Raw genomic sequence first — 13,571 nt, 5'->3', positions numbered from 1 at the left:
TTAATGAAAATGTGATATAACATTTTGGGTATTGAAGCCCATTTTTTTTAAAGCCTCATAAGACAGTTTTAGTCCCCAAAGTCCAATGGCAAACAAATCTATGAAATACATCCTGCTTCTATTTTGCTTATTACTTCATGAAAACCTGTTTTAAACTTCTCTAGAATAAAAACAGGAGCCTGCATGAAGTTAGATGTTTGAGATGCACCAGAGGGCTGTGGGCACCACACTTCCTTTGACTTCTAATCCAACTTGTAGAGTCAACGGATGCAGCAGGACGGGAAGTCATTGAGAGAATATATCCCACCTCCTAACCCAAAAAATGACAAACACATCAGGGCTGGGCTTTCTTCAGTGGTTACAGTTGTGGAGACTCCTGTTCTCCAAAACGCAAAGCGTCCTAAAGAGGTAACAAAAACAAAGACCCGCGAGCAGCTTGTGCTTTATTACTTCAGTCTACCTGAACAAATGAAAGATTATGAAAAAAGTAGAACTCCAACACAAATCCAAAACATTTTAATAATTAAATAACATGAAGTGAAAACAAGAAAACATGTTAAACCAAAGATTAGATGTGTGTAGAAGATGTGAGCTGCATTAGAAATGCGCACGAGTGAAAGAGCAGTTTAATAGATGAGCCAGTCAGATCGCTGGCACAGCAGTAAAAATAAACACATCATCCACAGTCCTGGTGCTGTTCATCTGCTGCAGCTTCAAAATCTTCTCAAATTTACAAGTCTGTGAGAGAGATGGTGGGGGGGAATTAGGAGCAGAACATGGAGGAGGAGGGGAGTAGAGGGCTTCAGAGCAGGCAGGAGGATGGGTCATCTCCTAAACTTGCGGAAGGGCCTGCTCTGGTTACTGTGGTGCGATTTAGAGTAGGGCTCCCAGCGCTTCCTCTCAGGCGGTTTGTTGTAAACATAGGCCGACGGGCCCGAGTAGCTATCATCTGGATTCTCCTCCATCATCTGGAGCTTGGCCTCAATGGCACGTATCTTAGCGCTCGTGCTGGAGAGGTAGGAGGAAAAAAAAAAAATTCAGAGAGGAGATGTTGGCAGTGAGGGTGAGAGGAGACGCAGAACTGAGAGAGGAGAAGGAGAAAAAAATGTAGGCAATATCAGTTTTACTGACAGGTGGGGCGGATTACAAACAAACTGAGATCAACAACCGTGCTTGTATTTAAATGAGAGAGAGTATGGAGGAGCAAAAGAGACAGGACTGCAGAAAAAATTGTGGGGCTTGTGTGAGAGAGAGTAGACAAGGGATGGGTAAAGGTAGAAGAAGCAAAAGAAGTAAGGAGAAAAAAAGGGGGGGAAGTGTATGAATCAAGTGGGGGAGGTGTTTCAACACTATATAGATGTGGGGTTCACACCACAGAGGCGAAGTATGCTAATATGTCCCAGAAAACCTGACGGATTTTACCTTTCTACACAGAAGTGTGTTTATTGGAGCTGACAGTATTTGGCTGATTGGTGTTTATAGGGATAGGCCTGCATGAACCCTCATGTTCAGCTAGTTAAAGCACAACGATTAGTTACACCAGCATTAAGAACATGCTAACTTCTGACCTAAATGTTACATACAATTTAAATACCTTTGACGCCTTATTAGTTGGTGACTAATCCAGTTCATACTGGTCTAGGTTTCTTAGGAGTGACACCAGAAACCAGACCAAGTAGAGCTTACTTTCAGAAACACCATAAAACTATGAAAAAAATGCAGCTCTTAAATTTTCATACGTGGTTTAGTTAGGTATTGAAAACACACAGTTGAAATGAAATACATACATTTTATGAAAAGACTAAAAGCTTCCTGTTTTAGGTCAGTTAGGGTTACCATTTGTTTCTATTTGCTAAACACCAGAAAAATTAGACTACCTTAGAGTATTTCTTTATGACTTTGCTCAAATTCAGAATATTTTTTTTCTGTTTTGAATGTTTAGGAAATACTAAGTTGTGATGTCATGGCTTTGTAAGCATTGGAGTTAAGTAGCAGCACATCTGTTGATGTCTTTAAGGCGACACCTCAAACTCAATACCTTGTGTGACAAGATAAAATAAAAAAAAAAGAAATCAGGCAAGATTTCAGGAAGAGAAAAGTGAACCTACACAAGGCTGATTCATCCAATTTCCTGATGCCTGAAGTTGGCACTCATCTGTTCAAACAATTATATCCAAGTATTAACACCATGAGGATGCCCAGCCATTATTACTGCTCAGGAAAAAACACTAGATCTGTGCTTCAGAGATTAATGTGTTTTGGTGCAAAATGTAAATATCAACCAAAGATCAAAGTGAAAAGACCTTGTGAAGATGCTTCCTGAATCTGTTAAAAGCATCTCATTATCCCCAGTAAAAAAACAAGCAACCAAAAAACAAACAAAAAAAACCCCACATGTACCATATTGTACTCAAAAGCCATTCAGCAAGGAAGAAGCCATAACTTCAAAGGCACCATTAAAAAAAAAAAGGATTACAGTTCTGCAAACAACAAAGGCTCTAATTTTATAGGACATGACTAGTGGTCTGATCATTGTTACATTTGGAGGAGAGAAAAGCTTGCTTGAGAACATCCTCCCAACTGTGAAGGGAAAAGTCTGGAACAGTTTGTTTTTTTTCAAACCGAATTGTCTTTTTCCATCTAATCCAGACTTGCAAACTGAAATAGGATACCAACCTGAGGTTGCTTGTTGTAATAGAGCCTGCCTCTGTTGAACCACTGCATGACGGTTCCAGGCTTGCAGGCATCGTCTTCTCATTGCGAAAACCTTCAAACCTCTGTGAAGAATAAGTGGCGAGAAAAAAAAAGATGGCAAGGGACAAACAGATGAAAAAAAAAAACCAAGAAGCAAGAAACAGACATGAGGACAGTCACAAATTATGGATAATAAAACATAAAGATGTCAGCATAAGATTAAATATTTTCTGTTGAATAAGTAGAAGAGGAAGAAAGATTTCTATTAGTAGCAATCAGAGCAAAGTAAACACAATCATTTACAGTCATCCGGAAATTGAACACTGACAGACTTAGTTCCACATGTACGATCAACAAAAAACTTCCGAACTTTTTCCTCGTCCAGTCAAGCAAATATTAACCAATCGGTGCACTGTGTCCAGCTCAGTCACACCCTAAGAGATGAGTGAGGATAATGTTGGACCATCTGATGAGCAACAACAAACATCTGCACTCATTCCTCTCAAAACCACCTTCCAAATCACCATGTAACCTGCAGAGAGAAAAAAAACACACAAACAAAACAAAGGATGATGATCACATGACAGGTTATTTCTGTCGCTTCCTGTAAGAGTCTCCGTTAATAAACACATTTATAGACCTTGTTCTCAAGCTACACTGGTGGAATTAAAAACTGCATACTGTTCAGTGACATAAGAAATGCATAGTGTGTGAAACAATGACGTTTCCCCCAGCCAGGACCCTTCCCTTCCACCTATTCCTCCAGGCCGGAATGCCAGGGATCTGCACAGAGCCAATGAGGCTGGAATAATCTGTAAACAATCCAGGAGAGCTCAGAAAAAAAAATGTTTCAGGTGGGTCAGTTAAATCTCTGCACTGCGGAGTCCTTTTAACAGCTACTCTATATTATGAATCAGATGTTTTAAAAGGCTTTTTTAGTGTTGAAAGAACACAGTGTATAGATATGCATTTATATATTCACCTAATATTTCAGAATTTAAAATAAAGTTAAAAATTCTAATGAAATCAATTCTTGATTTAGGATATTTTCACATGAAGATGAACACACTGATTTACTGTAATATGTTTAGAATTTCCTGTATGCCAAACCTGATACAATAATGACATTTTACTAAATGAATATATTACATGTAATCCAATGTGTATAAGCAGGAGAAAACCAAACCTGTGCTGCATTTTACTTGAAACTTTTACTTAAACTTCACAAAGTTACTACACAATAACTCCGAACACAGATAAAATGTAATTACTTTTTTAGGGAAAATAAATTAGATTTGACTTCTGTTTAATTAAAAATGTATTTTATATTATTTATAAAATAGTTTATAAAGGATGTTTGTTAAACCTCAGGACATTTACTTGGATCTTTGTATTTCAGACTGGTTTATAAATATTTTCAATACATGCAGCCAATGAGTCACTTATTTGACATCTTTTGGCAGCTCCAGGAGTTAAACTCTAAGAAGAGGAAATGCCCTAGAATCATCTCCACCAAAGGAGAGTCCAAGCAGCTCTGAGCTCTTGACTGGTTTCAGATTTGGTCAAACACTATCATTGGGGTAGAAGTGAAGGAGGCCATCTTGAACCAAGCCGAAAGCATGATCTGAGCTGCTATAAGGAAACAAACTCTGCTAAATTCTTCCAGGGTGAAACAACTGTCAAATCAGCTTGAAGTGCTTCAGACAGAGCATGGCCTAGAGTTAGCTAGAGCACGGTTCTCACACAATCTTTTCCAGACTCTGCTTCTGGTTTAGGACATTTTTAAAAACATAACAAAACGTGGCATAGAAATTATGGCATATATTTTTGCAGGATGGATGCAGGATGCAGAAATCAAAAAACAAATGTTTTTCAGAATCACAATTTATCTGCATAAACATGAAATTTGACATTGGTGTCACATGCTCCCAGAATACAGACATTAAATATGAACACATAAACATTAGAAAAGATTGAAAAACCAAAGAACGCTATGTACATATTTATATGTTCACCTAATATTTTTTTCTTAAAAATGGTGCAAATATACTTGTCTTGTTTTACAGCTGACTACTCAAGCTGCAAGGTGTTCACCAGAGAGACAGAAATTGTCTCTGGGTTAACTAGATTTTGCAAATAATGCTCTGCAGTGCTGACCTGAACATAAAATTTGTGCCCAGTATGTGTGGGATCTGCAGAGATTTTAGCTAACATCATAAAAGGTCTGGAAAATGTAGACAATTTGATTGCAAGAGTGAAAAACAATTATACAAAATGTTAACCCCCGTATAATATTTGCAATAAAACATGTAATGATTCTGCTGCATTATATGCAGAAAGTTCAGCAAAACAACATAGAGGAGGGTCCTGACAGCTCAAACTCAATTTCAAATTACCCTTACAAATACAGCAATGCATTAATTCTTGATATCTGTGAGGATATCAATGCAAATAGCTTCCATTTCTAATCCAATAAGAAAATTCAGTCCAGCTCCAGATTTATTTAACAGCATGTTGTTAAAGAGGTTCCAGCATTGACCTTCACCTCCCTCTGTCATGTCTATGTGCGTATGTGTGTATGAAGGGCGGGATTCGTCTCTGTGCAGGATATCCCTTCACCCTTCGTCAGTCAGCTGCCTATTGTTAGACAGCCCTGGGTTTGTGCAGGGCTCTTGCTGCTCTCTGTAAACTGCATATAAAAGAATATAGGATGGAAACTACAAAAATAAATGTTTTTTTATCTTACATTTCGATTCCCTCAACAATATATCATTGATTTCACGCCAGACAAACAGCACCGGCTAAAGGTCTAGACAATCAAACAAATTCACTTTGACTTTTACATGCATTTACAGAAGCAATAGTAAACTGCTATGATTCAGCGTGACACTTACCCTCACCTGAGCGTGCGCCCAGCGCACAACCAGCTTCTTGGACAAAGCTAGCTTTCCATTTAAACACTGGATCGCCCTCTCTGCCTCCTGTAGGCAACACAAAGAAGAGGAAAGAGGAATAGGAAAGAGGGAACAACAGACTGTTCAAAATTATCACTAAAATCAGTGTGCAATTACATCCACACCATTAAATCATTAGATAAATGATGATAGATGGCAAAGAGACAATCTGCTTACAAAGGGCCGAAGGTAAATCATGTGTAGCACATTCTGAGCTTTGTCTCATCAAATGTACGAGCGGCTTTTATGTAAAATTATATTCCTGAAGTTCTTTATCTGACCGTGTCTACAAGCGAGTGAGTGCGAGTGTGTAAGATAAACAGCCACTTCCTCTGTATAATCCTGTTGGGAGGGCTTCATATCCCACTGATAGACACTAGCTGTGAAACGAGATGCTTATCATGATCCCCAGGCACACTCCAAAACAAATACTGCCCGACAAAACCTGTGAAGTTGACCGCAGTCTTTTTAAATCCTTTTATTTTATTTCTTTTTCCTTAGAAACACGGTCCATTTCAATGAAAACAAACAGTGAGTTCCTGTCTTCTCGTGAAGTCTATTGAACAATTTCACTTAAAATTTTACACCAAATGAATGGCCCTTCTCTGATAAAATATACAGACTCCATCTGTGAGAGTCTATATGACAGACTTTTCTGCTTTCGCTCCCCTCTGAATGTGTGCACAAACATCAAAATGGGTTCCTTGACAACAAAAAAAGAAGTTTTAATACAACTTACCTACACAAACCCAAATTATATGTGCAGAATATTTACAACAAATCAGATAAAAACAAAAAAAAAGATACATGTCTGGTTTGTTTACCTCTCTGGTGCTGAAATTGACGAAGCAGTAGCCACGTGGCTGCCCCTCCAAAGGCCCGGACTTATGAAACAGGAAGTCAAACTGTTTAACTTTGCCAAACTTCTCCAAAAGCTTCACCAGGTGATACCTGTCAGGAGAATGAAGAAAAGGCAAACAAAAAAAAGGTTAGTCAAAAACTATATACATTAAGTCATGAAACAATATTAAACACCTACTTGCCCACACTGAATTAATTAATGCATAAAAAAAGTCTGAGCAATAAATTAATTAGAATCTTGTGGAAAAACAACCAAATAAAGCTCAAAACACAGCAAAACAAAAACATTTTAAGTGGTCAGAACAATTTTACAAAATGCATTCCCCGTGATTATTAACCAACAATATTTTTAAACTTAATCTAAAAGTATTCAACCTTTATGAAGAATCAGAAACTAAAACTGCTAGATATCATCACCTTCCTAAAATAATGACTGAATTAATAAAAAAAAAATAAAAAAAATCACTTTTGGCAAAAAAATTACTTAGGACATTATTTTAGAACGGTGACAATATCTATTACATTATGTTATTATATGATTATGAATAGTAAACATAATTTTTAAAAAGGACAAGAAGACAAGCTCCAAAACGTAAAATCATTTTGCCACTGCTTGTGTGAATGTGTCAGGCCTGGCTAATGAGAATGACAGCTTTCTCTCCTTGACACCTTTTTAGCAGCAGGCCAGCTGGTGTGGCCAGCCACTAACAGTAAATCTCTTATTGAGACAATGCTGAGGATACAGTAGCAGGACAATGAGGGAATAAAACAGAGGAAGTCTCAAATCCCCCCGAGCCCTGGAGTTCGGCACAAACAACCTCCAATGACGACGTAGAAGCTGCAGGGCACCGCTGGACTGAGGATGACGACAGATATGCGGCCATTGAAAAGATACGCAGCATGTGTGAGTGTAGGCGTGTATGTGTGTGTGTGTGTTATGACCATTAGCAGTCATGGGAATAAATTGTTTCTCCAACAGCACAGAAGAGTATTAAGTTCAGGGGCACTCAAAGAACTCATTTATTTATTCTGGAAACAGCCAGAAGATTGTTAGAGGGCACCAAAACAAGTAAGTTATGCTTGGTAGGATTATAGCAATTATTTCTATTTACTAAAGACCAGGATGAAGAAGTGCATACATACTGGAAAATCATGAAAAAAACAATATAATTTCCAATAAACCCGCATTTACCCCACTCCTCCTTTTCTCATCTGTTATTACTATCCTTCCAGCTCTTCTTGTGATCTTCAGCATCTTAAGTACTGTCATCTGGGCACCTACTGCAGTCAGACTCAATCTAAGAGCTGGAATGTATTGCTGGTATGCAAAGAGTCAAATCTTGACACCCTCAGAAAATACTGCATTCCACAACAATATTCATTCACACAGCAAAACTGTGATTAAAATTTATTTGGGATATATTATGCTGTTCTAGTTTAGCGTATACATACATTCATTGTAAAGGGATTGCTGTGGTGCCAATGATTGAGTTTTTGATTATTCTTTTATAAAACCCCACTAGCTCCCTTACAACACTGTCTCTGCTCCTCACTGTACTAAGGGCATCTTTAGTCATATCTCACCTTTTAGGTTTGTATGTTACACCAAACATTAGAAAAAGTTTTGATCTGTTTATATTTTCCTCTGTAATTAATCATCTGATGGAGTCACCCAACCATTAACGACTTCAAAATTCTTGAACAAAATGAAACAGTGCCGTTTAATGATCCTTTATAAATGCCTTACAAAACACAAAAATAAACTCACGTTGAAAATAAATAAACAAAAACCGTCACTGAAGACCTTCCTGTGTTTTTGTTGGCGTTTCTCACTGTAACTGTTCAGGCCCGAGAGTGACCCCCAGGTGCTTTGTGTAACTGTTCAGAGGGGCTTAAAACTGCAGTCTCTTATTGTTTAGGCAGTTGTTATTTTTAAGTCCGTAAGTGGTTTCGTGTTAGTGTGTGTGTGTGTGAAACCACAAAAATGACTGTGTGACGTGACGGTGCAAGCGTGCGCTATGTGTGTTGGAAATGGACTCGGTGCTGGATGCTCAGGATGAATCTGGGGGGGGGTTTGAGCAACAGGTTGCACTAATGTCTTCCACCCCTCTCTCTCTATGAGTCCCTAGTGGGCAGCAGGCGACACAATTTCTGATTTTCCCAGACAACACCCTAAAGGTTTCCCACCTGGAGGTGGCTCATCACGCACTGCATAAATGTATAAAGAAAAATCAGAGCTAAAAATGGATCTGATTTCTAACCTTGTTCTAATGTAACAATTAACTTCAATGTTGATCAGCAACAAGACCTTCCTTCGATTTAACACATTTTAAGACAGCTGTTTCCAGCAACCAAAAAGCAGCAATTTAATTTGCAATTCATCAAATTTCACGTAATTATTCTATTTAGCCACATACTACTTTATATGTTTATTTTTAGAACAGATTAAACTCCAAGAACATTTTTTGGGATGCTATAGTGAGCTGAACTACAATGGGTTATGCCTCCTGGGGGCTATAAAACCCACCAGAGGAAGAGGGGGAGGGAGGTGGGAAAGAGGGGAGGAAAAGGGAGGGAAAGGTGGGTAAAGGGAGAGTAAAGTTCAGAGAGGGGATGTTGACAGCAAGGTGAAAGGTGTGGGAGAAGGAAGATGAAGCTGAGGAAAAAAAGAGATTAGAAACCAGGTGAGACAGATATGAGAGGAAGGAAGGAAGAGAAGGTCACAGAAGTCGAGTCTAGAGAAAGATAACAATAGGCTTTAAGTGGGATAAGTGTAAGTTAGGAGGAAAAATAGGCTTTAAGTTTAGGATTTCTGCAGTTTCTTCATCCTATGGCGGAGAAATGAGTCATTGCTGGTGGTTATCGTCCAAGTTCGCTAATAAAAACACATGACAAATGGCAGGCCCACGACACTGCATGTAACACGAGGTCCAGAGAGGGAACAAAGAGGAAGACTGTGATGGATTACCACAGAGCAGGCAAACGCACAAAAACACAAATGTGTGTTGAAAGTTTCAGTAACACCTGCTTTGCCTCAGGCCTCAATTGTGCACAAGAAAAAGTGGCGTGTTTGTCTCTTCAACTATAAACAGCTACATAGGAAACACAACAGATTGTGTTGATGTGCTGCTTTCTTCATTGTCGCATCCTTTATGATCCAATACTTTGCTCAAAACAACCACAGCAGAAAAGAACTTTGCGAAAATATTCCTCTAACTTGAACATCTTCTGTGATGCTAAAAACCAAACTTTGATGCATTTATTAGAAGTTTCAGTAATAAACAAGTAGTTTATATGTATAAAGAGTTAGAAATAGCCATATAGTTACTGTTTTAACCACTTATCCACAGAGGACCGCGTGTGGCTGGAGCCTATCTGCAGTAGTTATTGGGTGAGAGGCAGGGTACAAGACCATCCAGAAAAACATTCGAAAAGTGTGGCATATATACGTATTCAGCCCGATTAGTCAATACTTTGTAGAATCATTTTTGTCTTTAATCATTACTGCAGATATGGTTGGGCTGCACTTTATCAGCTATCCATCCTCATTTCCTTTCACATTATAATTATACAACACTTTTTGTGTATCAAAAAAATTCTAATCAAATAGATCAAAGTGTGTTTGTTATGTGACAAAGTGCAAAAAGATTACAAAATTAAGGTGCTTTGAGTGGCTTGAATTTCTTAAATATTTATGCAAATAAATACAAAGTAAAAAATTACATCTTAAAAATATAATTCACTTACTCTACGATACAAGCTAAGCACGTTTCCACACAGATTCTACGTTTTTACACGGTTTTGAAGAAAACATTGTTGGTTAGTTAATTAGCTGAAATAAACAACAAACTAATCTTATTCACTGTTGATTTGAAACGTGTCAAAGCAGTGCAGATTGTTCAGCTCCTGGTCTCCCCTCTGCACCAAGTTTGGTTTTGCAGGACAATCAGAGGGAGTCCTGCATGTTTAATCCTGGAGTTAATTAATCTTCCCAATCAGTAACAGGGGCCACGTGCATTTCTCTTGTTTTCCCTCCCTACGCTGAACCACTGGACTATTTAAAGAGAAGGAGAAGCAGAGCAGAGCACAGTTAGGGGAAGGAAACGCCTGTCTAGACGCCCACCAGAACCTGGGTCCGTACATTTTCCAGCAGCCCAAACAGGCTTCGTAACGCGCCCCTCACCCTAAAAATGTTTTCTGAATATTTTTATCAATCAAGACTATCTGGCAAGAGAAGATGCATGCAAGCGAGTGAGACAAAGTGAGTTAATGATGTTCAGACTCTTGTATGTGTTGAAGCTTGCACCTCTACAAGCTGCCACTCAAACGTCTGGTGTGGATTTTAACACCCTCACACACAGACACGCACACACACACCTTCAGGTTGACACAGAGAGAGTAAACAGGGCAGGTGAGTGAGGAATGATGGCTGCTCCTTAGCAGAGCAGGTCTCCTCGCCTCACTGCATCTCCTTCACACACCCAGGCTCGTCTGCTCTGTCTCAGCCCATGACACACACACACCAGCTCACCCCCACACACAACATACACAGTTAATTAATCATACATGCAACCATGATATGTTGCCTCCTATGTGGCATAGCCATACATGTTAAAACTAAACTCTTAGGGTCATACCATAAACTCTATTATGGCATCACTTTTTAAAAACTGCATGAGGCATATTTATTACCCTGTAGAAGCTTATAACACCACCTTGTAATAAAATTTTATTCTGCATTTTAACACCTTTTTATCAGGGATATATTTCTATAAAGATAAGTAAAGCTGACACCTTTAGGATCGCAGTATATAATAATTGACGGGTAAAAGAAGCAGGCTGAGAGCTTTTCTGCACATACATAAAATAAATGCCCAGCTGAAACTGGACTGGATTTACTCACTCTGTGATTTTGGGATCAATGTTGCCAATCCACAGGCGGTTTCCATCATGAGACGCACTCTCTGCAATAATGGAGGCATTTTCCACAGTCTCTGCTGCAGACGACATGTGTACCCTGTGGAAAGTAGATTAAAACAATGTCACCAAAAACTTTTAATAACAACGTTTTGAGTTCACATATACACATGGCTTTACAATATGGAGAAAATAATGTACAGAGCCTCCTACATCCAGGGTTTTAGGTCTGGATTTAGTTTTTCACAAACTTGTACAGTTGGTTTAATTTCTGTTTCATTAATAATGTTATTGTGGAATCTACTGTGTGAGATTTTACACTCAAACGTTTATCTAAACTCTAGGATCTGGAAGTTTTTTGTTCAAAATTAGAAAACTGGGTAAAAAAAAAACAACAACAAAAAAACTATACCATAGTTTGATAAAAACAAGTATCCACAATTTCTATTAGCAATGCATGATATTAAGAAATGTGAATATTGCAATATTATCATTGAATAATAATACCTGTCAAGGGAAACTCATGGGAAAACCGCAAAAGTATAACTTAATCGCTGAGAATTTACATCAGCTTTACAAAGCGCTGAATGATCATTGGCAAATATTGATATGATAACCAAACTAAATGAAAGAAGACAAAAAAACCCATAAAGAACTTACATCTTTATTGACATGCTTGAACTATACAAATGAAAAGATGAATGTGTTAACAAACCAAAACTGTAGAATGGAGTTTTTTGATGATGAACAGTGACTTTTAAAATATGGAAAATATGGATCAAAATTTGGTCCTGTTAATTAAATGTACTGTAATCTCCAACTTTTTTCCAAGCAACAAACACACACACCAACAAACAATGCATTCATTCATTCCATTTTGGGGAATTTAGTAATAGTCAGATAACGATTAAGGATTTGTTTTTTGTTTCATAATTGGAACCATCTCAAAACTCCTTATTTTTCTGTTGGGCTCAGAACATTTTCAGTGTTTGTTAAACTTAATTGCAGAATTAAAGAAAACTGAACTCAGATCAATGTGTATAACTGAAATTCATGGGTTAAACTGCAAACAAAAAGACAACTCAAATATTAGCCAACAAACTCATCATGCCTGCATCTCTAACAGAACTACTAGATTATCTAGCCCTATTGTATTTTTTATTTTATTTAAAGTTTTATTTATTTTTGTATTTTGCTTGTTGTGTTCTCTATTTATTTTTGCTGTTTGGTTGGCAAAATTGTGGAGAACTTTAATCAACTTTTACTATTTTTAATGTGCTGCGGAAATAAACGTAACTTTGATCATTCTTATTTTTATTTACACAGGCCATGAACTGGTTAAAACAATTGGCAATTTATACCTAAGAACGATCTCCAACGTAATACTTCCCCTGTTGTGTCATTTGTTGCAAAACAAATCACGTCTATCTAGAAAACAAATGGAGAAGCAATGTTTAATTTCATCTTTTAAAAATACAAAAGTGTATATTTTCTTTCATATTGATTTACTGCTGCTGAAGTGAGTTGTACCTTTTAAAACATTTGTTGTCACGTAAAAACTCATTTCCTTTTAGAGAACGAGATGTTCACAACAAATAAGTAATTTTGCTTTTAACCTGATCTTAACTAACACAGCAAGAATGAACTATTTATTACCAGTAGTTAATAATTACACATATTATACAGCATAATACTAAACGTGCTACGTTTTACTAAGAATAACTTTATCTGAGAGTAAAAGCCACGTTTCAAAAGAGAAGTGGGACGTAGCTTCTAGCTGCTCTGACATTACCTTTGTTTGTTCTTCTTCAACAACAAGTCCTACGATTTAATGTTCACTCCAATCCCACTTTTGGGATGATCCAGTGGCGTCAAAACGTCACTGCAATCATCTCAGATCTCAATTGTCCACCTAAATAACTGACTGAGTTTGTTAGCTCCGAGAGAAAACACATCCGCTCGGGTCCAGCCTGACAACAAAGGCGCAGGGTGATGGCGTAGATTTTTTAGCTGCCAGACATGTCCGTGGAGGCAGTTGGTTTAGTATCTGGTATCTCCCGTATGCCCTATGTGCTCGAAAACGTCCAACGTTTTCGTGTAACTCCGCCCGCCCGGTGCAACCCGTAGACTGTCTCGAGCGCACTT

General features: G+C 38.0%; 1 protein-coding gene across 3 annotated transcripts; it reads right to left on the bottom strand.

Annotated features, from left to right (window-relative positions):
- Window positions 1–426: 426 nt before the first annotated feature.
- Window positions 427–13,418, bottom strand: rbm18 (RNA binding motif protein 18). Of its 3 annotated transcripts, XM_023337664.1 has the most exons (7): window positions 13,219–13,418; window positions 12,788–12,854; window positions 11,413–11,526; window positions 6,473–6,599; window positions 5,589–5,675; window positions 2,677–2,777; window positions 427–1,008 (listed from the first exon to the last, which is right to left on the bottom strand). In XM_023337664.1, exons 3-7 carry the CDS (start codon window positions 11,517–11,519, stop codon window positions 825–827), a joined length of 606 nt encoding a protein of 201 aa, XP_023193432.1. In that variant the 5' UTR covers window positions 11,520–11,526; window positions 12,788–12,854; window positions 13,219–13,418; the 3' UTR covers window positions 427–824. The 3 variants fall into 3 exon arrangements, with proteins under 3 accessions (XP_023193432.1, XP_005810082.1, XP_023193433.1); XM_005810025.2 differs by lacking the exon at window positions 12,788–12,854; XM_023337665.1 differs by lacking the exon at window positions 12,788–12,854 and having other exon boundaries at window positions 5,595–5,675.
- Between the last annotated feature and the right edge of the window lie 153 nt (window positions 13,419–13,571).

Source organism: Xiphophorus maculatus, chromosome 8 (assembly GCF_002775205.1).
Source record: "Xiphophorus maculatus strain JP 163 A chromosome 8, X_maculatus-5.0-male, whole genome shotgun sequence".
Lineage (NCBI taxonomy): Eukaryota > Metazoa > Chordata > Actinopteri > Cyprinodontiformes > Poeciliidae > Xiphophorus > Xiphophorus maculatus.
This window is presented reverse-complemented; position numbering and strand designations above follow the sequence as displayed.

Coding starts and splice junctions, on each gene's coding strand:
- rbm18 (XM_023337664.1), bottom strand. CDS start 11,519: ATGTCGTCTGCAGCAGAGACTGTGGAAAATGCCTCCATTATTGCAGAG. Junction 2,778..5,588: donor GGGCGCACGCTCAGGTGAGG/GTAAGTGTCACG, acceptor TATTCTTCACAG/AGGTTTGAAGGTTTTCGCAA. Junction 1,009..2,676: donor ATTACAACAAGCAACCTCAG/GTTGGTATCCTA, acceptor CTACCTCTCCAG/CACGAGCGCTAAGATACGTG.